Source organism: Syngnathus leptorhynchus, chromosome 18 (genome assembly GCF_054491065.1).
Source record: "Syngnathus leptorhynchus isolate UIUO chromosome 18, UIUO_Slep, whole genome shotgun sequence".
NCBI lineage: Eukaryota > Metazoa > Chordata > Actinopteri > Syngnathiformes > Syngnathidae > Syngnathus > Syngnathus leptorhynchus.
This window is the reverse complement of record NC_141212.1, coordinates 5143755-5168752: the sequence shown is the minus strand read 5'-3', so window position 1 is coordinate 5168752 and position 24998 is coordinate 5143755. Positions and strand designations below refer to the sequence as shown.

At 36.9% G+C, this 24998-nt stretch overlaps 2 protein-coding genes across 2 annotated transcripts; one reads left to right on the top strand and one right to left on the bottom strand.

The window, feature by feature from the left end:
- The first annotated feature begins 442 nt into the window (after nucleotides 1-442).
- LOC147042572 (uncharacterized) lies at nucleotides 443-16309 on the top strand. The gene is made up of 35 exons (XM_085937867.1): nucleotides 443-544; nucleotides 696-805; nucleotides 1265-1316; nucleotides 1441-1626; nucleotides 1716-1871; nucleotides 3321-3353; nucleotides 3862-4020; nucleotides 4122-4295; nucleotides 4815-4847; nucleotides 5344-5502; nucleotides 5604-5777; nucleotides 6282-6314; nucleotides 6812-6970; nucleotides 7072-7245; nucleotides 7750-7782; nucleotides 8250-8408; nucleotides 8506-8679; nucleotides 9383-9415; nucleotides 9555-9713; nucleotides 9808-9975; nucleotides 10559-10576; nucleotides 11098-11121; nucleotides 11202-11290; nucleotides 11395-11456; nucleotides 11649-11773; nucleotides 11907-12122; nucleotides 12272-12472; nucleotides 12907-13041; nucleotides 13141-13325; nucleotides 13556-13732; nucleotides 13814-15196; nucleotides 15384-15425; nucleotides 15603-15668; nucleotides 15749-15812; nucleotides 16135-16309. The coding sequence occupies exons 1-35, from the start codon at nucleotides 517-519 to the stop codon at nucleotides 16182-16184; spliced, it is 5193 nt and encodes a 1730-aa protein (XP_085793993.1). The 5' UTR covers nucleotides 443-516; the 3' UTR covers nucleotides 16185-16309.
- Nucleotides 16310-17034: 725 nt separating this feature from the next.
- On the bottom strand, nucleotides 17035-24921 carry adgrf3b (adhesion G protein-coupled receptor F3b). Its single transcript, XM_085938294.1, has 15 exons — nucleotides 24872-24921; nucleotides 23651-23705; nucleotides 23558-23570; nucleotides 22938-23090; nucleotides 22756-22817; nucleotides 22603-22661; nucleotides 22224-22348; nucleotides 20637-20861; nucleotides 20154-20378; nucleotides 19860-20003; nucleotides 19587-19774; nucleotides 19293-19478; nucleotides 17769-19067; nucleotides 17466-17507; nucleotides 17035-17301 (listed from the first exon to the last, which is right to left on the bottom strand). Exons 1-15 carry the CDS (start codon nucleotides 24919-24921, stop codon nucleotides 17131-17133), a joined length of 2997 nt encoding a protein of 998 aa, XP_085794420.1. The 3' UTR covers nucleotides 17035-17130.
- Between the last annotated feature and the right edge of the window lie 77 nt (nucleotides 24922-24998).

Below are 24998 nucleotides of genomic sequence, written 5' to 3'. Positions count from 1 at the left end.
GAAGTACAAACCTATGCGGGCAAATGAATATGCTCACTAGCAATTTATAGCACCCGACTATTAGTAGCTGAATACCAATAGAAGCAAAAACATTATTTTCACAGATTCACTTAGAACCACAAGACACAGACCAATGTTAAAATGACAGCTAGCACGTAAAAAAAACCCAACCAGCAATTACAGAAATGTGTGCTATTTGGAAGATTATTTCTCTGTTCTCCATCTCTCTACATAAAGTTTATAAGAACCTCACACACATGCATTTAGAAGATCAAAAACTTTTGTCTAAATGAAAGTGAGGAACTGTGAGTATCACACAATTAAGTGACAATGAGTAGCCAGAACGTCAAGGAAGAAGGAACATATTTCTCTCATTTGAACATAATGATGATGATTCTCATTGTTTCATTTGCGTGAAGCAACTGAACCTGTCGGACTGGTGCACAACGTGGAGACATGCCCTATAAAGCTGATGGATAGCAACTGAAGCACACATTTCTTAAAGTATCCAATCAAATGGATGCTTCCATCAATAAGCTCAAAGGTAAATGAAAACTTTTCAGCTCTTCTATGATATGCATTGTTTTACTTGATATATGAAGTAGCTGGTTGGATGGATCATTTTCTATGTTACAAGTTAGTATTTCAACATACAATGATTATGACGTGGTTTTCCTTTCTATTTCTCTCTACAGCCGGGGTGACACTGCTGAAGGCACTTCGATTTGGCGTTCTGCTTCTTCTGGGTGCCTACATCTTTTGCTGGACAAAGGACTGCACAGAGTCTCACCACTTGTTTTTTAAAGTAAGAATTCAAAGCCATTAATGCCTTGCAAACACAAAAAAAATATCATTAAATGCCAATGTTTATTTTTTCACCACTGTATTATATTGGTACTGAATAAAACCTTTTAATTACGTGGCAAAATATAAAAGCCATGCTTATTAACTATATTGACAAATATAGGGAAGAAAAGATTGTGTTTTCTTCAACAGATGGTAATTTATTTTGTTTTGTTAACAATGTTTCAGGATGTCTATATTGTTCTATCTGCCATCATCCTCATCTCTATTTCTTCTGCAATAGCTGACTAACATTAACTCTACCACAGTAAACATGACCGAAAAAAACAAGGACCACTAGGCTACATGTATTCAAGACCTATTCAAACAGAATCACTATTATTCTAAACTCTAATTTGGTATTTAAATAAACTTCACTTGACTTGGTATTTAATGTGATGCATGTTTTCATTCTTTTCAGGAGTTAACTCATAGAAAACAAACCCATAGTCATGGCAGAGAAAAAAGGAATGGTGAGTGGTTTATAGCACTTAACTAGGGTGGAGCATCCATCATTGAATGCGCTCATTAAAATGTGGCCCTAAACTGAAACTCATTTTTTTAATTGTGACTTAAGTTACAATATGTCTGTTTCAGCCATAGAAAACTGTTCTGCAGCAAATTGCTCCACAGAATCGGTGGACATATTCCTCTCAATTCACAGTCCAAGTATTAGACCAATAGAGTTAGTTTTTCAACTGAGGAATGCTTTGGAAAATGTTGTCATACCATTCAATATCACTGAAGAATTACTGCTGGTGGAAAGTTTAAATTTGACCACAGGTGAGCGTCTTGATCTTAAAGTTGCCACTTCATTTAAATTTCATAGTTTACTTAATCTATTTGCTAATATTGCTATGTCCATTTTTCAGCCTGCTATAAAAACTCTACTGGAGGATATCAGTGTCACTGTGAGGATGAATTATTATGGTCAGATGACATTTGTGACACTTTTGGTGCATGTGATGCTCAGACACAAACGTGTGACTGCGTTAATGGAATTCCATTTGGGCAGTTCTGTAAACCAAGTAAGTGCATGTTATATGAAACAGTTCCTCTACTAGTAGGAGCATGAAGGCCAAAGAGAAAATTTCAGCAATGATCCTCAAACATATGCAGTATGTTCTGAAAGTTGAGCTTTTAATTTCAATGCAGACAGTAAAAACAACCAAGAGCTGAAACTTGTGTCTTCAATGTTGAAATAAACGAGGCTCACTAAGATTCAGGTCATAATTTCATTTTAACATGTAATATTGGACCTTGAAAAACCTGTCTTTTTGTTCACCCGTAACTCAAGACAGGAGGAAGTCTATTAAGTTGTTTTTTTTTTAAATATACAGTCGCTACAAACAAAGAACAAGGAAGTAAACATTTATTTCTGTTGTTTTACTGTCCATGTGCCCATGTTGATTTTCATTCAAAATTTTTCCTTGAGCAGTGAAAGTGGTGTTTTTATGCAATCCTACAACTACCAAACTGAACTCCTAAAATAAAAGTAAAAGTTCAAAATTGCACTTGCAACAGTGAAGTACGACTGAGCCGGTAACAAGCTCCTTATTTTCCGGTGTTGCTAGGTGGAACTGCCTTGACGTCAACCACAACTGTTCAGCAGTGTAGAATCAAAAGCACCAGTCCAGTTCTTCTTATAAACCTGTCCGTCTGTGGTTTTACAAGTGCTAAAAACGAACCAAATACAGATTGAAATGAAGCCAAACATGTTATCAGTACTTTTTTTTTTTTTTCACTTTTTTCTTGGTTCTTTTATCACAAACAATTTTTTAATTTTAGGTTATATTACCTGACATGTTTCGGCATGTACTTCCGCCTTCATCAGTGTCACTGCTGTAGTTGGGACGCGTCTTTATCAGCTGTTGGATGAATGAAGGCGTGACTCATCACCTGTCAGATTTGACAGATGAGTCACGTCCTCTGCTGTCCCTTCACCTCTCCAAAATGCTGCTAGGTAATAACCTAAAATTAAAAAAATGTTTATGATAAAAGAACCAAAAAAAAGTGATTGACAAGGGAAACAAAATGAACTTAGTACAACTATGTTATCAGTACGAATCCCAAAACACGGAAACAAATGCCAAACTTGATGAACAGGTCTGCTAGCTAATCTAGAAACATTTACGCAGTTAACAAGCACTCCTCTATGTGTTCTTATTCTGAAAGACGATGTGCTCTTCTTTTAGTGGGGTTTTTTGAAAAAAGTGATTTAGCCATCAATATACTAAACAACCCATGAATTGAAATCACATAAAACACCAATAATACTTTCTGTTTTGTTTATTACTTCTGCCCATATCAATATTTCATTTCAGCGACCATTGTGAGTTCATCTTTCTTTCAACAAGTGTAACCACATTTTTTTCACATGGGGTATTTGGCCATTGTATACGCATGAGTTGAAATGTACCAGATCTAGCAACATTTAGCTGACTTTACATATTATTTTAACTGTCTGTGCTTCACAGGGATCACCATATCTCCAACACAACAAATTACAGGTACAATCTATTCTTAATTACACCTTTCAAGAGTCGTTTTTTTTATCACTCATGCCAAAAGGTCAGCTCCAACATTCACATGCAGGTGATATAATTTTTTTTTCATATATTTTCAAGCTATTGTAATTATCAATGTTCTAAACATACACATGCATCCACCAACATTATGTAAATTATCCTGAATTGTAGTATATTTGTCTTCCTTTCACCGTGTCTTTGGGACTATTTTATATTGTGCAACCACTTGTTTTGTTTTGTTTTTTGTCCACAAGAGAATGTTTTCGTGGAATGATTTGTTAATGTGTGAAACTGCTGTTTTGTTACATTAAGTACAAAAGGACCAAATTATCTGCAAGTTGTTGTCTTTGTGAAAATTAATTTAAATAATAAAATACGAATTTAATAATGAGTAAAGCCAGCAGCCCACACAGAAAATTCTGGTCTCGAAATGATGAATTCCCAAATATAAGGTAATACCTGTTGTTCTTTCTCCTGTGCTCTTCTCCAGCGACAGTGGACATTGTCCTCTGGGTGAACCCTCCACGATTCGACGACGATCTACAGCCATTCGATATCGTTGATCTTTTGAGGGCTGCTGTGGATGATGTCTCGGTACCATTTGAGATAGTGGATAATTTTACACTAAAAAGCTGGAATTTGACCACAGGTGAAAATTTCTTTCAATTTATTAATCCCATGGATAAATGAATGAATGAGTTTAATGTTTCTAAATAAATTTCTAATCAATTTGTGACGATGTCTTTTAAGCCTGCTATCCAAACTCTACGGGAGGACGACACAAGTGTCAGTGTGAGGATTTGTTTGGATGGCCATGTGACATCTGTAACAATTTTGAAACATGCAGCAATGTCAGTACACCAACGTGTGACTGCATTTTTGGTATTCCTCCATTTGGGCAGTTCTGTGAACCAACAATTTCAAGTAAGTGGGTCCTGTATAAAATTGTCGAATTAACAATTGCCAGATATTTTTCATTCTTTCGTTTCCCTCTGCTAAATAGGATTGGAGCAGCAAGAGAGTCATATTGCTAATATTATTAGGGTAATGTTATTGATGGTTTTGAATGTTCGGGGCATGACCCGATTGGTGGCCCAATTGCTTTGAGTAGTTTAGCAGTAGTTTGATATCTCATTGTACCTCTGCAACGTGTTTAATAGAATGTGTTTGTGCATGAATGAGCATAGATACATGCATGCATGAATGCTAAAGCTAGAACCAATGCATCACACCAGTTACCTTTCTTAAATGGGGCATCAAACCCCCAGTGCACCAATCCAAAAGTTCTGTCGGTGCCATAAATCCACAGATTGGTGTAAGGACATTTTTATAGCCCCAGAACAACCAAAGTATTTAAATATTCTGGTTTTGGGTTGACAATATTTTCTTTGAATATATGTTGTTGTATGTTATTCAACTTTTTTTTCCATTTTTTTGCCACAGTTCTTCCTCCGTGTCAACCAGAAATAATAGAAGGTATTGTCCTATTGTGAATTCTTTATTTTATGTTGATCTATTCTTTAATCCCACGTTGTATCTTGAAACTCACAACTGGCCTTTGACTTGTCCCATTATGGGCAAGGAACATTTTCTTGTTATAGTCTTTGTTGTAAGTTGATCTATACCGTAATTCTTTTTTGGTAAATCCTTTTTTGATTTTAATACAAATACACTGCAATGCCCAGGAGTCCATATATCTATTCTATATACAAAGGAAACTGTCTGTAGAAGTGGTGAAGGGTTCAAGTTGGCATAAAATGTTTTCTTCTTTCGAGAGAGGGTTGTAAAAAAAAAAAAGATTGAGGAAAACAGTTTTAGACAAACTTTTTGTTACCAATCTTCCAATGTACATAACTCTATCGTACATGAAAACAGAGCACCACAAAAGGTTTGATCAGGATAAACCAAAATCATGACAAATGGCCTTAATGTAATAAATTCATTTTGTTCGTTCTTCTATGCGCTTCTTCAGCGACAGTGGACATTGTCCTCTGGGTGAACCCTCCACCATTCGATGATGATCTACAGCCATTAGATATCGTTGATCTTTTGAGGGCTGCTGTGGATGATGTCTCGGTACCATTTGAGATAGTGGATAATTTTACACTAAAAAGCTGGAATTTGACCACAGGTGAAAATTTCTTTCAATTTATTAATCCCATGGATAAATGAATGAATGAGTTTAATGTTTCTAAATAAATTTCTAATCAATTTGTGACGATGTCTTTTAAGCCTGCTATCCAAACTCTACTGGAGGACGACACAAGTGTCAGTGTGAGGATTTGTTTGGATGGCCATGTGACATCTGTAACAATTTTGAAACATGCAGCAATGTCAGTACACCAACGTGTGACTGCATTTTTGGTATTCCTCCATTTGGGCAGTTCTGTGAACCAACAATTTCAAGTAAGTGGGTCCTGTATAAAATTGCCGAATTAACAATTGCCAGATATTTTTCATTCTTTCGTTTCCCTCTGCTAAATGGGATTGGAGCAGCAAGAGAGTCATATTGCTAATATTATTAGGGTTTTGAATGTTTGGGCCATGACCCGATTGGTGGCCCAATTGCTTTGAGTAGTTTAGCAGTAGTTTGATATCTCATTGTACCTCTGCAACGTGTTTAATAGAATGTGTTTGTGCATGAATGAGCATAGATACATGCATGCATGAATGCTAAAGCTAGAACCAATGCATCACACCAGTTACCTTTCTTAAATGGGGCATCAAACCCCCAGTGCACCAATCCAAAAGTTCTGTCGGTGCCATAAATCCACAGATTGGTGTAAGGACATTTTTATAGCCCCAGAACAACCAAAGTATTTAAATATTCTGGTTTTGGGTTGACAATATTTTCTTTGAATATATGTTGTTGTATGTTATTCAACTTTTTTTCCCATTTTTTTGCCACAGTTCTTCCTCCGTGTCAACCAGAAATAATAGAAGGTATTGTCCTATTGTGAATTCTTTATTTTATGTTGATCTATTCTTTAATCCCACGTTGTATCTTGAAACTCACAACTGGCCTTTGACTTGTCCCATTATGGGCAAGGAACATTTTCTTGTTATAGTCTTTGTTGTAAGTTGATCTATACCGTAATTCTTTTTTGGTAAATCCTTTTTTGATTTTAATACAAATACACTGCAATGCCCAGGAGTCCATATATCTATTCTATATACAAAGGAAACTGTCTGTAGAAGTGGTGAAGGGTTCAAGTTGGCATAAAATGTTTTCTTCTTTCGAGAGAGGGTTGTAAAAAAAAAAAAAGATTGAGGAAAACAGTTTTAGACAAACTTTTTGTTACCAATCTTCCAATGTACATAACTCTATCGTACATGAAAACAGAGCACCACAAAAGGTTTGATCAGGATAAACCAAAATCATGACAAATGGCCTTAATGTAATAAATTCATTTTGTTCAATCTTCTATGCGCTTCTTCAGCGACAGTGGACATTGTCCTCTGGGTGAACCCTCCACCATTCGATGATGATCTACAGCCATTAGATATCGTTGATCTTTTGAGGGCTGCTGTGGATGATGTCTCGGTACCATTTGAGATAGTGGATAATTTTACACTAAAAAGCTGGAATTTGACCACAGGTGAAAATTTCTTTCAATTTATTAATCCCATGGATAAATGAATGAATGAGTTTAATGTTTCTAAATAAATTTCTAATCAATTTGTGACGATGTCTTTTAAGCCTGCTATCCAAACTCTACTGGAGGACGACACAAGTGTCAGTGTGAGGATTTGTTTGGATGGCCATGTGACATCTGTAACAATTTTGAAACATGCAGCAATGTCAGTACACCAACGTGTGACTGCATTTTTGGTATTCCTCCATTTGGGCAGTTCTGTGAACCAACAATTTCAAGTAAGTGGGTCCTGTATAAAATTGTCGAATTAACAATTGCCAGATATTTTTCATTCTTTCGTTTCCCTCTGCTAAATGGGATTGGAGCAGCAAGAGAGTCATATTGCTAATATTATTAGGGTTTTGAATGTTTGGGCCATGACCCGATTGGTGGCCCAATTGCTTTGAGTAGTTTAGCAGTAGTTTGATATCTCATTGTACCTCTGCAACATGTTTAATAGAATGTGTTTGTGCATGAATGAGCATAGATACATGCATGCATGAATGCTAAAGCTAGAACCAATGCATCACACCAGTTACCTTTCTTAAATGGGGCATCAAACCCCCAGTGCACCAATCCAAAAGTTCTGTCGGTGCCATAAATCCACAGATTGGTGTAAGGACATTTTTATAGCCCCAGAACAACCAAAGTATTTAAATATTCTGGTTTTGGGTTGACAATATTTTCTTTGAATATATGTTGTTGTCTGTTATTCAACTTTTTTTCCCATTTTTTTGCCACAGTTCTTCCTCCGTGTCAACCAGAAATAATAGAAGGTATTGTCCTATTGTGAATTCTTTATTTTATGTTGATCTATTCTTTAATCCCACGTTGTATCTTGAAACTCACAACTGGCCTTTGACTTGTCCTATTATGGGCAAGGAACATTTTCTTGTTATAGTTTTTGTTGTAAGTTGATCTGTACTGTAATTCGTTTTTGGTAAATCCTTTTTTGATTTTAATACAAATACACTGAAATGCACAGGTGTCCATATATATTTTCTATATACAAAGTTGGCACAAAATGTTTTCTTCTTTCGAGAGGGGGTTGTAAAAAAAAAAAAATAATCGAGAAAAACAGTTTTAGACAAACTTTTTGTTACCAAATCTTCCAATGTACATAACCCTATCGTATATAAAAACAGAGCACCACAAAAGGTTTGATCAGGATAAGCCGAAATCATGACAAATGGCCTTAATGTAAATAAATTCCTTTTGTTCTTTCTCTTATGCGCTTCTCCAGCGACAGTCGACATTGTCCTCAGGGTGAACCCTCCACCATCCGACGATGATCTCCAGCCATTAGATATCATTGATCTTTTGAGGGCTGCTGTGGATAATGTCTCGGTACCATTTGAGATAGCGGATAATTTTACACTAGAAAGCTGGAATTTGACCACAGGTGAAAATTTCTTTCAATTTATTAATCCCATGGATAAATGAATGAGTTTAATGTTTCTAAATAAGTTACTAATAAATATGTGACGATGTCTTTTAAGCCTGCTATCCAAACTCTACGGGAGGACGACACAAGTGTCAGTGTGAGGATTTGTTTGGATGGTCATGTGACATCTGTAACAATTTTGAAACATGCAGCAATGTCAGTACACCAACGTGTGACTGCATATTTGGTATTCCTCCATTTGGGCAGTTCTGTGAACCAACAATTTCAAGTAAGTGGGTCCTGTATAAAATTGTCGAATTAACAATTGCCAGAGATTTTTCAATCTTCCATTTCCCTCTGCTAAATAGGATTGGAGCAGCAAGAGGGTCATATTGCTAATATTATTAGGGTGATGTTATTGATGGTTTTGATTGTTTGGAGCATGAGCCGATTGATGGCCCAATTGCTTTGAGTAGTTTAGCAGTAGTTTGATATCGCATTGTACCTCTGCAACGAGTTTAGTAGAATGTGTGTGTGCCTAGATGAGCATAGATGGCATTAAGTGTTGGAATTGGGGGGTTAGATCACCAAATGATTCCCGAGCGAGGCACCGCTGCTGCTCACTGCTCCCTTTTCCCCCGTGGGATGGATTAAAATCACATGGGAATGGGTTCAACGCAGAGGACAAATTTCATCACGCCCAGATGTGTGACGATCATTGGGACTTTAAAACTTTAGTCTTTAATCCATGCATGCATGCTAAAGTTACAACCAATGCACCACACCAGTCACCTTTCTTAAATGAGGCATCAAAACCCCAGTCCACCAATCCAAAAGTACGGTCGGTGCCAGAAATTCAGATTGGTGAAAAGACATTGCTACAGCCCCACAACAAAGTTTTGAAATATTCTGGTTTTGGGTGGACACTATTTTCTTTGACTATATGTTGTTGTATATTATTCAACTTTTTTTTTCTCTTTTTTTCTCCACAGGTCTCTCTTCGTGTCAACAAGAAAGAACAGGAGGTATTATCCTTGTAAATTCTTTGTTTGATGCTGATCTAGACTAAACCACAAAAGGTTTGATAAGTATAAGCCAAAATCATGACGAATGACTTTAATGTCAATAAATTCCTTTTGTTCTTTCTCCTATGCGCTTCTCCAGCGACAGTAGACATTTTCCTTGGGGTGAACCCTCCAATGATGAATGATGATCTACAGCCATTAGATATCATTGCTCTTTTGAGGGCTGCTGTGGCTAATGTCCCTGTACAATTTGAGATCACAGATAATTTAAGACTGACAAACTGGAATTTGACCACAGGTGGGAACTTTTTTCAATTTCTCAATCCCCAGGATAAATGGATGAGTTTAATGTTTCTAAATAGATTAATACATTTTTGACAATGCCTTTTAAGCCTGCTATCCAAACTCTACGGGAGGACGCAAGTGTCAGTGTGAAGATTTGTTTGGATGGTCATGTGATATCTGTGAAGCTTTTGATACATGCAGCGATGTCAGTCAACCAACCTGTGACTGCATTTTTGGCACTCCTCCATCTGGGGAGTACTGTGAACCAGTTTCAAGTAAGTGGTTCTGATATAAAACTATCGAAATAACAGTCGCCTTATGAATGTCAACTGATTCACATGCTTCATGTGAATAAGACGCATTTTTATCAAACTGTGAACCCCCGTCGTTTCTTCGGGTCTAAGAACAAGACTCCCCTCACCCCCCTGAGAAATTTAGTCCAGAAATGAAACGATCATAACTGGTAATAAAGGACAGATGTTATTGTCAATCCAATTTGTATTCTCGCTGTACCGGGTCTGAATGACCCCTGTAGTAGCTGCTACACCTGCTGTCCTTGAGAATTAGAAAATGACAGAGAAACGGACGAATGCTGGGTCCAAAAATGTGATGTGGGCTGGTCTGATTTACCCTGAGGCTGGAATTAACCCACCGCACCAGCTCCCTTTCTTAAATGGGGCGTCAAAGCCTGCCAATCCAAAAAATACAGTCTGTACCTGAAATTCACAGAATGGTGTATAGACATTGTTACAGTCCCACAACATACAAAGTTTTGAAATATTCTGGTCTTGGGTTGACAAGATTTTCGATGAATATATCTTGTATTTTATTTAAAAAAAAATTTTTTTTTCTCCACAGCTTCGTGTCCAAGAGAAGGTATTGTACTATTGTATAATATTCTTTGTAAATTGACCTATGTGCTGTACCTTGAAACTGGTAATTGGCCTAACTTGTCACATTATGGGCAGGAAAGTTATCTTGCTTTCACTTTCTCTCACTTTTCTTTCACCCCAATTTGGCTTTGAAGAGGGGTGTGTAGACTTTCTATGTCCATATACATGAAAAAAAAAATGTCTATAGATGTGCCCTCCTGAAAGTTGTTTTGAGAACATGAGTTAGATTTGTGAAAAAAATCATGTAATCTTTGACAATCATTGCTGATTCAATTTTGCTCCTCAGTTTACCTCTTTGGTCCATCTACAATTTTATCACACTTAAATAACTGGACCAATTTATACTGACACACTGTTGTTGTCATTCATCTTGAGTATTGACTTTGAATATGCATTCAACAATGAATATAAGATTGGTCTCCTGACATATAAAGGCATAATATAAAGATGGAATGTTTTATAACTCTCCTCTTCTTCAACTTTGCTCTCCATTTAACTCTTCAGATCCAACTCCAGAGCCACCTGAAAGTAAATGAGTTACACACAATTAGTTTTTATCTCACTATTATTGGACCAATTTGTACTGACAAGCTGCATCTGTATTTCAGGAAGAGAGTTGATGTTCATTCTGGAAATCGACTTTGATGATGCATTCAACCAAGAAAATAATTTTGTTTCCCAAATTGTTTCAAATTCTGTAAGTTATCATTGGTCATGATCACTTCAATGTGTACTTGTAATCCCTAATATTGAAATAACTGTTGAATCCACATGTTTGAGTGTGTTCACTGTCTCAAACAGATTGAAAGACAATCTAGGATACACATCCCAGGTCGACAATCATCTGATCTTTTACGCTTCAGGTACATCTAATTCTTTAATCCTCAGGCTTTTCACTAGTGGTGGGTGGATTGATTCATATATCAATAATATATCAATATTAAGTCAGTATTAATATCGAATCCATACAACCAAGCTGAGATTGATATTGTACTATCAGTTTTGCTCTTATATGCACAACCATGTTTAATCTTTTTTTTAATATTTTTACAAAGGGCTGGTAGCACCATTGTTGACTTTGAAATTACGGCAAATATGACAATTGAAGACTCAGCTGTTGATGCACTTCTAATAGGATTATTCAATGATCTGAAAGATACCTTTCCTGTCAGGATTGACAGTAAGTAGCTTTAATAATTTTCTCATAGAAACACAAAGTGTGACCTTTTATTGTCACCTCACCATTATTTGTCTGGAAAGTTTTCAATGGAGTTTTATTAATTGTTCATTCTTTGTATTGTTGTCCTTCAAAGGCCGCATTGACTTAGAACCTATGCCACCTGATGTATTTTTCAATCAGAGTGTGACTCTGACATGTGGCCCACTACCAGAGAATCTTGACTTTACTATCACTTCGTTCGTGTGGACACTTGATGGTGTTGTAATAATTGAAGATGAGCGACACAGATTTTTAGAAGTTGATGGAAATACAACGCTTCTGATCACAAATTACTTTAGCACTGACGAAGGTAAGAAACACATGAAATCTCTCTAGTACATTTGCAATCTGCTGGCACCAATTGAGAAAACACAATATTGAAACTATTTTTGTTATTTGAAATATTTGCCACTTGCTGGAATAATCCAATCTTTGAGTCACAAAACATTGTCATTTCAGGACGCTATCAATGTCGGCTGTTTGATGGGGAATCAGTTTTCGTGCAAGACTCGAATCGAATATTCCGTTTACTGGAAACACCTACAATCCGGGTAGTTCCCCGACAAAATACAATCCTCTGTGAGGTTGGGCAGCAAGTGCCAGTGCAGTGCTTTGTCCAGGACCCCTACCAGGTGGAGTTTCCAGAAGTCGCAGATTCAGGTAAAACTTACACAGAAAAGGAAGTCTCAAAACAATATTTAGCATTTGTGGAGTTATGCAAATTATCCACAACCAGTGATATTTTGATTTAAGGTGAAGGTGTGTTGAAAAGGTATAAAAAAGAAAAGAAAATTTGATTAGCCAATCACACACAAAAAATTTTTTACATTTGAATATATAGCCGTGCGTGTGTCTGTGTGTCTCCGATCCAATCTACTTTATTTTATAAAGCACAATTAAATTATTTCTTGCTGCCATTTTCGCATTGACATATAATAAGTGAGAGTAACAGTTGGAGTGTAAACAAAATGGCAGTTCCTGACGTCCACATCTCTTTTGAGTCCACAAATTATAAATCGATATTCGCACGTCAATTTCTGTAAATAATCACAGTATCACTTTCACATTGTTGGGTTTTGTTTGTGCATTTTTAGATACAGGCACTGCAATCCAAACTCAGATTACAATCACACAGGAAGACTGTGATAACCAAGAATTAATCGTCACCTGTCAAGAGATTGCATTTTCTCAATTCGCACAGAACATATCATTGATATTGGTCAGAAATGGTAAGTATGGAGCCAGAAATGACAACACATTTAATACTATTCTATACTTGATGTGCTTTGATTGTCCATCACTGATGTTAAAATTCATAATCTTTCCAGGTTCATTCACATGTGTTGGTGATCCCGAATTTGGAAATGGATTTTTAAATCAAGTGGGTAGAGCTTCTTGTGAAATAAATGAGGTGGGAGAGATAACTGCCATTTGCAGGGGAAGTGGAGAATGGGAAGATCGAGAAAACGAATGCATTCTTCAGAGAATTGCGGAACTACTCTTTCGATCTCAGGTGAACCGGTTATTCTTTTTATTTTTTTATCTTAGTTTCTCGCCTGATTTGTGTGCGGGCAGCTAAGTGGCGATGTGCATGTGGGTATGAGTCGTTGTTCGTATGTGCCCTGTGACTGGCTGGCGACCTGTCACAAAATCTAAGTTTGAGTTGGATCATTTCATTATTCAGTATAGAAGACCTTGAGCCAGATATGAATTATAATGCATGTTTTTCTACTGATATTTCAGTTTTTAGAAGAAAATATTTTGCCAGAGTTCCTGGATGACCTCAGCAATGCCACCATTGAGCTGAATGAGCCGGTGACTGAAAATCCTAACAACATTGAGGCCATCGTTAGAACTCTCAACAATGTAGGCATCTTTGTCACAGACACTGTAGTTGAGATAAGTCAAGTGTCTATGGAGGTATGTCCGTTCTTGTTTCATCGCAGGCAAACAATGTTAAAACAAGTATTGACTGTTTCTTTTCGTTCCCTTGTACTATAGGATGTCCTTTTAACTACAGGTGTCCTTACCACAGATCAGGCAATAGAAGCATGGAACACTCTTAACCTTGAAGCTGTCTCAGAGTTTGTAGTACCAAGAAACTTCACTCCCAGAAATGAAAGTTTCAGCTCATTGTTGTTATTTTCTCTTGAGGATATCACAAGTAGACTTACGAACGCCTCTTTCAACATTATAACACCTTTGATTCTCTTGAACAAAACTACATTCATCAACAATTTCAACGGGGATTTTAATTCAACAGTGGAGATAGACATAGAAGGGTCCAATGGAGCAACAAACCTCACCGTGATAACTTTTGAATCCTTGGATAACGTATTACCTCCAAGAGATGAGAACAACGCTACGGGCAGGGTCATCAATGGGAGAGTTGTACTTGTTCAGTCTGACACCATCGTCAACAATATCACCTTCACGTTTGACATTATAAATGATACTCTGGGAAACCCTCAGTGTGTGTTCTGGAACTTTTCCCTCTTCGATGGACTTGGAGGATGGGATGATGAAGGCTGCGAGCTCATTGAAAGAGTGGATCAAACAGTCACGTGTCGATGTGACCACCTGACGTCATTTTCGATGCTAATGTCACCTTTTTTTCCAAATAGTAGAATTTTGAGTTTTATAACCTTCATTGGTGTTGGGATTTCCATGGCGTCCCTAGTTCTATGCCTCCTCATTGAGGGGTACATGTTTTCGAGGCGTAGAGTTCGAGAAGACGACATAAAACTGTTGCGCAACATTTCCATTATGAACATTGCACTGTCTCTACTGATTGCAAACGTTTGGTTCATTATCGGTTCAAGTATCACTGAGGATGGAAGAACTAATCGACCCGCGTGCACCGCTGCTACCTTTTTTATCCATTTCTTCTACTTAGCCCTCTTTTTCTGGATGTTGAATTTCGCTATGTTGCTGTTGTATAACATGTTCAATCTTTTCGGTGGAGTTCTATCGAAAAGAGCCCAGTTGCTCATTGGATTCACTCTCGGCTATGGGACGCCACTGCTTATCGCAGCCATTACTATAGCTGTAACTGCCCCAAACGATACTTATATTCAAGAAAGTGCTATCTGCTGGCTCAATTGGAATCAGTCGAAAGCGCTGCTGGCATTTGTGATCCCGGCACTCATCATTGTGTTCATAAACATTCTAATTCTAATTGTGGTGATTATTAAATTCATCCAGAGTAGAAGGATGCAAATCTCTGTAAAAGACAACGCGAGGAATACTCTGGGCTCAATTGCTCGGACCTTGGCCATCCTCACACCGTTCTTTGGAGTAACTTGGAGCCTTGGTGTGGGAACCCTAGTTGACCCAAGGAATTTTGGAATCCATGTTGCCTTCGCCTTCTTCAATTCTCTGCAGGTGGGCTTTTGATACAATTTCTATATGCTATTCAGTATAGCATCAGTATATCCATATGTATATATAATAACACACACCTACAACAGACACAAGTGAGTCAGTTTGTAATTTTTTAATGTGGCACTGGACTTGTCTAACCTGTGAATCTCTGATTTTCTTCCAAATCTTCTCTCCTCTACTTTCATAGGGTTTCTTTGTATTGGTCTTTGGAACGCTCCTTGACAAAACGGTATGTGCCTCTAATACATCTAAAATAAAAAGCGTAAAAAACTCTATTGCTCTACCGCATACCAACCATGTTGTGTAGATACAGCTGAAATCAATTTCCAGACTATCGTACAATTTTAGACATTGAGTTTAGCTGGGAATTAAGTTTCTCTAAATTTTGTTTGCTAACATTTTTCAGGTGCGGGACGAAATTGCAAAACCGTTTTCAAGACTCTCTCAATCTTCTTCTGGAAGTGGGACAAGGGTAATAACACCGTTAATGAAACTTCTCATCACAGTTTACATATCGTTTCTCCAATAATGTGGTTCTGTCAATTCCTTTAGGTCACCTCTACTGGAACGTCATCAAATATATTCCAGGCTTTCAAGAACAGGATTGGTAGAGGAGGTATAACAACTTTTTATAAGCTATTTTCCAAACATATTCTTAATTTATGCAGGCAAGTTTTTTTCCCAAGCCCGTACTAGTTGTCACCATTATGGCTTGCTTGATGTTTATTTCTGGTTTTTGGATAGGCGTTTTTCTGCGGCAACACTACAAACAGTGAAACGAGTAGAAATTGTATTAGGCCAAAGTGAGCCTTAATTGCGCGATTAAAGAAAATTATGGCATTAAAAAGGGGTTGGATTAATGGTGTTAATAACTCGATTAACTGACACCAATATGATATATTTATATATAGAATTGTTTCTGTGTGTTTTTTTTCCAGGTGGTAATGACCCATTAATTAGTACCAGTGCATCATCTAATGCTACCTGATCTTGATGACCACTGCACCTATCTCTACTCAGGTTGACCAAGACACAAAGGATGTCCAAATACTGTTGATTGCTGAAAAATAATCTCATTCTAATGCTAGAGAATAAAAAGAATAGAAATTTCAATACGACTGTCCAAATGTCTTCTCGAAGGGGATATCAAATTTGCCTTACAACTATGTTCTATATTCAACTTGGTGTAAACATGGTATTCTGACTTAAACAGCACAATGTACCGTATTTTCCGGACTATAAGGCGTACCTAAAAACTTCCAATTTTCTCAAAAGCCGACAGTGCGCCTTATAGTCCGGTGCGCCTTATATATGGACCAAATTCCTACATTTAAACTGGCCCGAAGCATTGTGTCATGAAATCAATCATAACTGGCCCACTGAAGACTATGAATCATGGATCAAAAAGACTATGGATCATTATTTTGTGATTATAAAGTCATTTGTTGCGTCTGAAGTTGAAACAAAAAAGATAAAATGGAGAATGATTTGATTTGAATTAAAAATCTGACATGATGCATTAATGGTGCACCTTATAGTCTGGTGCGCCTTATCTAAGGACAAAGTTTTAAAATGGGCCATTCATTGAAGGTGCGCCGTATAGTCCGGTGCGCCTTATAGTCCGGGAAATACGGTACTTTTTTTTTTTTTTTTTAACCATCTCACTTTGGGTTGGCATTGCCACTCAATTCACAGTCCAAAATTACAAGATGTAAGAAATTATTGTAAAAAAACAAGATGTAGTTTTCACTTTGTAAACAAGCCTAAATTCCACACAGAGTCAATTTGTAAGGAAATTGAGACGAGGTCATTGTTATACTTTTTACGACACTCAGAAACAAAACAATCACAATATTCCACGATTTAAAAAAAAAAGAAAAGAGAAAAAATTAATCATGCAGGAAAGAGCTCAATAAAGGTGGCTGATCTCGAGATTACATTTTCTTCCCTGCATGTGGTTGATGTTGTATTTTTAATTCGCCTTTTGAATTCACCTGAGGAAATAAGCACAAGAGAGAAACCGCTTTATTTTCCTTTGCATGGTCTAATTCATAATCAATCGGATTTAAGTGTACCATTATAAGCTTCAACAGTTCGCCTCGAACCTGTGATAGAGACGCCCGCACACACACACGCACACACACACACACACACACACACACACACACACACACACACACACACACACACACACGGATTGATTAGGTCACCTTTGTGTACTAATTCTAATTCTATGGATTTACTGTCTATTTTAATGAGATACACCAACCTTCTGCTCCGCAAAACAGCCTGACAACAATATGGAAAGTCCCTGCAAGACATTTGATTAGAGACAAACATAAAACAACTACTACATTGCTAAGTACAAAGATGGTTTTTCATTAGTTTTAATGTTCATTTCAGTGAATAAATTGAAAAATTCAACTTTCTCATTTTCAGGCCAATCCAAACAAAATTGGACAAAAAGATCCCCCAGTGAAATACTATGAATTGTTTTTGCGCATTGTCTGATGGTTTCTATATATCACAGGACTTAGCATTGTGTTTGGGTTCGTGTGTGTGTTGAAAGTACCTGAAAGGAATTGAGGATGCTGAAACTGTAGTTCACAATGATAAAGAATTGTCCTTCCGGGTCTGCTGTGAAGAGAAAGAATCCTACGAACCATGTCAGTCCAAAGACTGGCGTCAAAAAAATGATCACTTTGAGGATACTTTTGGCTGTTTTCCTGTGGTCTGCATTTCTGTTATCGAGGACTGGAGACTTCACCAGAGTGACAATGACAACTACCACACAACAGAGATTTATCAGAGTGATGGCTCCAATTGGGATGAGAAAAGAAGACAAAGAGCTCTGGAAGACCTTTCCAGAAACAAGCCAACATTTTTTGTCGTGGTACCGCTTACCGCTATATTTACAATACATGTAGGTGGATCCCACTATGAGCATTGGGAAGACGTAGCCTACTATGCTGGAAAGAGATGTAAAAAAATGTTTGCTCATTGGGTTGAATACAAAAATCAGATGGTAGACTAGCATCACGCTCATACACAACATCCAGCAAAATGTGGCTAAGAAAAATAGATGTTTGCAGATGGTCGCAATTTCGCACCATGGAGGGTGCGTTGAGAGATCAGTTGTTAGAGTGGAAATCAAGAAACTGCTGTGGCCAAGCAAGAGGAAAACGGCAATATTTACCATGGCTGTGTAGTAAAAATGTGAAAGGTTTGTTTTGACCACTGCTGACCACACCAGACACTGAATGATAAGAAAGATAAGCAAGGAGCAAATGGATACGCTCAGACCAACTCTTGTAAGGTCAACAAGAGGTTGCGTCAAATCACTATTGTAGCCAAACATGGCAGAGAATGCAGTCAAGTGGTCGCACTCACAGAGGATGTTGTTACCACCACCTATTGCTCTGCATCCTTCTTCTGACCATCTCCCAGTGGTGCTCCAAAAAACACAGAAAGTGTTTCCATAGTTCCCCACCTCCTTGTTAAATTTCAAACGAATCTTTACAGATGCTTCATCTTGATCCTCCAGTGTTGCAGATATCAAAACTGGTGATGGCACCGCGTATGGAAAGTTGTTCTGTAATTTATCCGTCAGATTTTTCACAGCAAGTATTTTCAAAATTCCCGAGGACCTCTTTATAGCTACCGTGGTATTGTACAAAGTCACTTCACAGTTACCACCTGGGCAGACGGTGACCTCTAAATTTGGAGAGGTCAACCTTTGACCTCGGTTGATTTGTGTGTTCTTCACTAAACCTTCCACAGACCAAAGATAATTTGATGACAGGTCATGAATGGACTCGTTGAGTCCAGCCCAGGTTTGGGCCAACATTTTACTTGCTGCATCAATGAACACCTGAAATGCAAAAAAAAAAAACGTGTTACATTTCAAAGCACACTGTTGCCATCTACTGGTCAATATGAGAATGTCCTAAGTTTTGATTGAATGTTATTTTTCTTCATGGTTAAACCTGCTCGACTTAAAAGTCTGATTCCCCTTGTAGTTCGAATATACCCTCTGGTCCATATTTTTAAAAGTTAGTAAAAGAGGCCATAGAATATTACTTATAAGCTTACTTACCTGTAAGACACAGTTATCCAGGGTATTGATTTCTGATGCTTTAGCCATCAACTCAAGAATGTCGATAGAGACAGTAAGGTCATTCATCCTGCCTGTTGAATTACTATCCGACATCCAACTGTCCCGAAGTCCTTCAAAAATACATTTGGCCCTCTCTGGAGTTGCCCCTTGTCCTTTCATGTAGTTCTAGAAATGTGAAAAACAAATTGATCAATCTAGATGACTTTCATTCAAGATTCAAGAATTTTTATTACAATCATGTTTGATTGTGTGCAGTCACATTCACACACGCACCTCTGTGACTTGCAAAAGGTTAAACAAATGGTTGCTGACACATTTGGAGAACACTGGCTGCCACTTGTTTCCTTTACAAGTGCGTGACTCATAGCCAACTCTGCCCTTTGGACACTTTCGCTTAAACACTTTGCTTCCATCTGGGGTCCTGGGCCATAAATCATCTTCTTCGCAAAATTTCTTACCCACTTGAACGATAGAGAAGAATTAGGATGCAATTGTGGTAAAAACAAATATGTGGAAAGAAATACTGAAAAATCCACTGTTGCATACCATAAATTACTGGAATGTTCAGTGTTGCATTTTTTTCTTGATCCTTGCTGTTTTTAAAGGTGACTGTCACGTAATGTGGTTCACTGGTTTCCTGGCAACTGATAACAACTGTGAAATTGTAATCCCGTGAGTCCGCTGTGGATGCTAGAAGAAAAAAAAAAGCATGTAAAGTCTTTCTAACTAAAGGGGCTGGCAAAAAAGGAAATCTGAAAAATAAAAGTGTCATTATAAAGCAGTGATTTCCAACCACTGTCTCATGGCACATAAGAGTTTTAAATTTATTATTTATTTTACGTTGTATTTTATCTCCAACTTTGTAGCTCCACATGACTGTATAGGTCTCGTTGTTGTTTTGAACTGTGGCAGTTACTGTAACATTTTGAGTGCTTTGTCTTTTAGAGCAGTCCACAGTAACAGGTTCAGATGTCATGGTGATATCTTCGGGCAGGGTCGCCACTTTTAATTCTTTCCTTGCCCAATATCGGACTGACCCACTTGTGAATTCACATTCATACGTGCCTGCAGTGAACACAAGTAGTGGTTATGAATGACATCATGTAATCAATCATACAAAAACATTATTTTACACATTGAATATTTGATTAATTATCTATTAATCATGACCTAAATTTCTGACATAACGGTACGGATAGTTATTGAAAACAAAGTAAATATTTTTTAGAATTCTATTTGATATTTTATTTTATATTTTTATAATTATATAATTTTAATCTTCCAGAGGTTAATGACATAATGGTAAGAAATCTTCATACTCACCCGCCCAGATGTTTGTTACATTATGAAGAGTGACGGCAGTGCAAGATTTTTTTCTGGCACAGTTTGAGTCGAGTTTCACCACAGTGCCGTTGTTAAGCTCAAAACTCTCATTCCTCCTGATGATTTTCCAGCTAGACTTGTTCAATACCCCTTCTAAAGTACATTTCAGTGTTGCCTCTGACATGTAAGGTACACATGTTTCTGTTGATTCGATGGTGACAATGTCTATGTGAGAAAGAAAACACATGAGTGTGTTAGCTAAATATACGGCATGGTCCAGGAGTAAAGAACAATAAAAGTCATGGATCAACTTGACCTAAGTGGAAAATACCATGACTCGACAGAGGAGGCTTACTAAACAGAATTAGTATGGTTTCTTTGGTCATACGTGACTATAAAAATAGTAGGCATCATAGGTGATTTTTTTTCGCTTCACCTTGTGTAGTCTCTCGAATTTTAAAAATCAATAAAGATTAAAAAATAAAAAATCAATAAAAAATCTGTATGCCTACGTATACCCCACTTTTTGCATTTCGAGAGCTGAACTACCGTAATTTTTGGACTATAAGTCGTGGTTTTTTTTTTCATAGTTTGGGTGGGGGGCGACTTATATGTGAATAACTGCATAAAAGATATACATTTACAATGTCATCCTACAGCGTCATTACCGACATTTAATGCTTTGTGCATGCAGACATTAAAGATGATAACATAAAACATGAAACATAACAACGACCATACTATAGCACACATGCAGACATGAGGAGCGTAGAATTCAAATAACCTCTCAATTTTATTCCATCAGTATGGTGAAGAATTGAACTGCAAACATCCAAAATGAAAAACCATGTCACGTGTTGAGCTGCTATTTTAAACCTTATAGTGTACATTTCTTCTAATGCACACAGACGAGGGTTCCCTAGTGTGGTGGTTAGTCCTCTGAGCTCTCACCCCAGCAACTTGAGTTCAAATCACAGTATGACCAACAATTATTTTATCATGGAAAAAATTTGCAACACAGGGTTAGGGGTTGGAGGTGGAATTAGGATAAGTAATATAGGGAAGTAATGTCAGTAACAACAGGCAATTCATTTGAGAAAAATCATGGTCAAACTCAAATGAAAGTGAAAAGTGCCACACCCGCCCTCACCCCCACTTTCTGATTGGCTGTTTGATCTGTTACGTCACTCAATTAGGTACACCGCCATTTTCAGGTGTTTCTAATAACAGGCTACTTCTTTAGAGAAAAAGCATCCAAACCTCGCATTACAGCTGATGCTGAGCTCCCATCAGGCAATGGTAACCATTAGTGTTGGATTTTGTCAAATACATTTTCCCCAAAATGCGACTTATACTTCGGAGCGACTTATATATGTTTTTTTTTCACTTTATTGTGCATTTTATGGCTAATGCGACCTATATTCCGGAGCGACTTTTAGTCCAAAAAATACAGTAGTCTCTTTCCAGAAACTGATTTCAATTTATGATGATTGTTTTATGTCTTTATCACAGTGTGTGACCTCACCAAGCCCCTGCAAACAAAATTAGATACTAATTAGCATTATAAAACATCAAACATTTACTTGCCTGATGAGGTGATCCTGAAAGTAGCTCCAAGACTGGCTTCTAATGTCGACACAATGCTCTGGAGTCTCGACGTTGCAAATTTGACTTTAAGATCCACTTCAAAATCCAGAGAACGGTTGGACAGCCTTTAAGATTGAGATGTGTGATTGTGATTGCAGCAAAAGTTCTATTGTTTTGAAACGACTTTAAGATTTGTGCTAGCTACATCTATTATAAATCAAAACATAGAGATGATGACAGAAGTCTTTGCACATTAGAATTACAAAAAATAAATACAATTTCAGAAATCATAATCGATTTTTAATGATTTCTATAGATGTACGTACTCATACTGACATTTCTATTTCAATAAACATAACCTTTTTATTCAGTACAATACCTTAGACCGGTACTCTTCAGGTGTTGAAAACCATTAAGTCCTTCAAAGGCAGTTTTAAGCTTTAAAAAGAAAATGACCAAGAATGTGTTTAATTGAATTCAAATAAAACAAAAGAAGAAAGGTAATTTAAGGAATAGAATTAAAATTGTGCACCTGTTTAATTTTGTTTGAATCCCACATGGTTCTATTTAGTTTTGAAGTTCCAATAAGTTTGACTGTGGAGATGACAACAAGAATTTTGACCTCCTCATTTTACTCAAATGCAATAATTACATCACCTCAAATTAATTTCATATTTGTTTTCTTAGCAAATTCGATTTCTGGTAATCTCTTACCTTTGACCTTGGCAATGCAAGCTACTCTGTATACCAACACATTGTGTTGGCATATTGTTTCACTGCAGCAGTTGAAATTGTAGCACACTTCATTGTTCCAAGTGTACCCATCAGAGCAGTTACAAACGTGTCCTTTCTCGCAAATTATGCAATCTAAAATAAAAAACACGCTGCTTTTTGACATGTAATAAGCAAACTCTAAAATGAAGTCTGAAAGAAAACATATATTTTTCTATCTTAGTGCCAACAGATTTGCTACAGATGACATTCCAACAACAATATGTGCTTATTATTCCCAGTTTTATAATAGTCTAAGTTCTACCTCACTTTATGACAAAAGAAGCTAATCAGCAATTTGTATGATGTACCTCCAACTTTTTTATTTTGGGGATCAGTAATCAATGCCCCTCCTTGTACTTTATCGATCCCCTGGCAATATTCTGCTGCAGTCAAGACTGACGAGCCTGTGAGACAAACAAATTTGAGGGTGAGGCAATGATTATTTTTTTTTTAATTCAAACTTGGCAGTTAGACCAGAAAGGCATATCCAGCTTAATAAAAGCCTCAGTGTAGCAGTTAATAATGAGCATGGAAAAACAGAGGTGGTAGTTATACATTACCGGCAGCACAAGCCTGCAAATCACAACAACAGATTGAAATGAAACATGATTTCAATCACAACCACACAGCACAATGTGAAGAATCATTATTACCTGATAGTACATGTACAAAGAGCCCATCACGAACATGATAGAAAACATTTTGTTCCTGATGGAAAAAAATGTCACAATTCAATAACCACTACATTGAAATCCATTTTATTATGGAAAGTGGGGCTTGTTGTCACATGGCCAAGTTATCACGACCTCCACTAGAGGGCGATATTTAAATGTGTATTACTAATTTTCTTCCTTATATGGTCATAGGTCATAAGCACTGCTTGTGGTGCCTATTTTAACTTTAGAATTTGTCTTGATTGTTCTTAAAAATTTCTATTTTAAAAGTTTACTATATATTTTTTCCTCTCTTTACATTGAATGGTCTGCACTTCACCTTTCATTGGACTTGTTGTCATGACAATTAATTTGAATTTAAGTGAATGACACACACAGACTGGGCCAATTAAAAATGTACCTCTGGCAAATTGGTTTACGTATGGCAGAATTACCATTCCGATGATGTGAGTCATTTAGTGAGGAAATTTGTTTGTCTGGTTTAATAATTATAAATAGATCTTCCATCAGCCCTGAGCAACAATTATTCAATTTAAATTGAATTTAGTACTTACGTTGTTGAAGATAATAACTCAACTTTAATTCTATTACATTTAACAAAATACACTTTGTATTATTGCAAGTATAATGTCAGTCTGGTATAATATTTAAACCGAACAGTGATGATTTGTATTACTGCTCTTTGAAACAATGCCACATTTACTCCTCTCCATAGCTGTGATACCGCAAAGTTTGAATTTAGCAGTCCATACAGCCGACCAGCATCTTTGCATATTTTTTTTCTCATGAATTTTACAATGCTTTCATAATAGATGTGTCCTTATGTGCATTTACGTCAGAGTTATCACCCCACTGCAAACAAAAATCTCATAGAATAACACAATCATGTAGCGGACCACTAAAGTACATAATCAAATGGTGTAATTATCAAGTACCATTCATTTTTGTGTGATGGTTAATTGGAAAACAACTGTTGTTGATAAAGTAGTTTTGCAAGAATAAGATGATGACATTTCACATAATGCCATTTGTTGCCATTTTCTACATTTTAAATGAATGAAAGCATATTACTTTTCTGAAAACTAAATCAAAAATTGTTTAGCCCCATTCACATCAGCCAACATTGTTGTCAGAGATAAATAGGACAAATGGCATTCACAAAGAATGTTCGAGAAAAAAAATCGGTGGGACATTTCTTACCGTTCAGCTGCAACAGGTGACGAGAAACTTACTCTGGATGCATTGTGCATCCAAATTTGATACAAATTCATCAGGGGGTGGAACTCTCCATTCCTACCTTTGTACCAAAGCACCATTAAAAATTTGC

Coding starts and splice junctions, on each gene's coding strand:
- LOC147042572 (XM_085937867.1), top strand. CDS start 517: ATGGATGCTTCCATCAATAAGCTCAAAG. Junction 1,317..1,440: donor TGGCAGAGAAAAAAGGAATG/GTGAGTGGTTTA, acceptor TGTCTGTTTCAG/CCATAGAAAACTGTTCTGCA. Junction 1,872..3,320: donor TGGGCAGTTCTGTAAACCAA/GTAAGTGCATGT, acceptor TGTGCTTCACAG/GGATCACCATATCTCCAACA.
- adgrf3b (XM_085938294.1), bottom strand. CDS start 24,921: ATGCACAATGCATCCAGAGTAAGTTTCTCGTCACCTGTTGCAGCTGAA. Junction 22,349..22,602: donor CTGAAGAGTACCGGTCTAAG/GTATTGTACTGA, acceptor TCAATCTTAAAG/GCTGTCCAACCGTTCTCTGG. Junction 19,479..19,586: donor ACCTTTTGCAAGTCACAGAG/GTGCGTGTGTGA, acceptor TCACATTTCTAG/AACTACATGAAAGGACAAGG.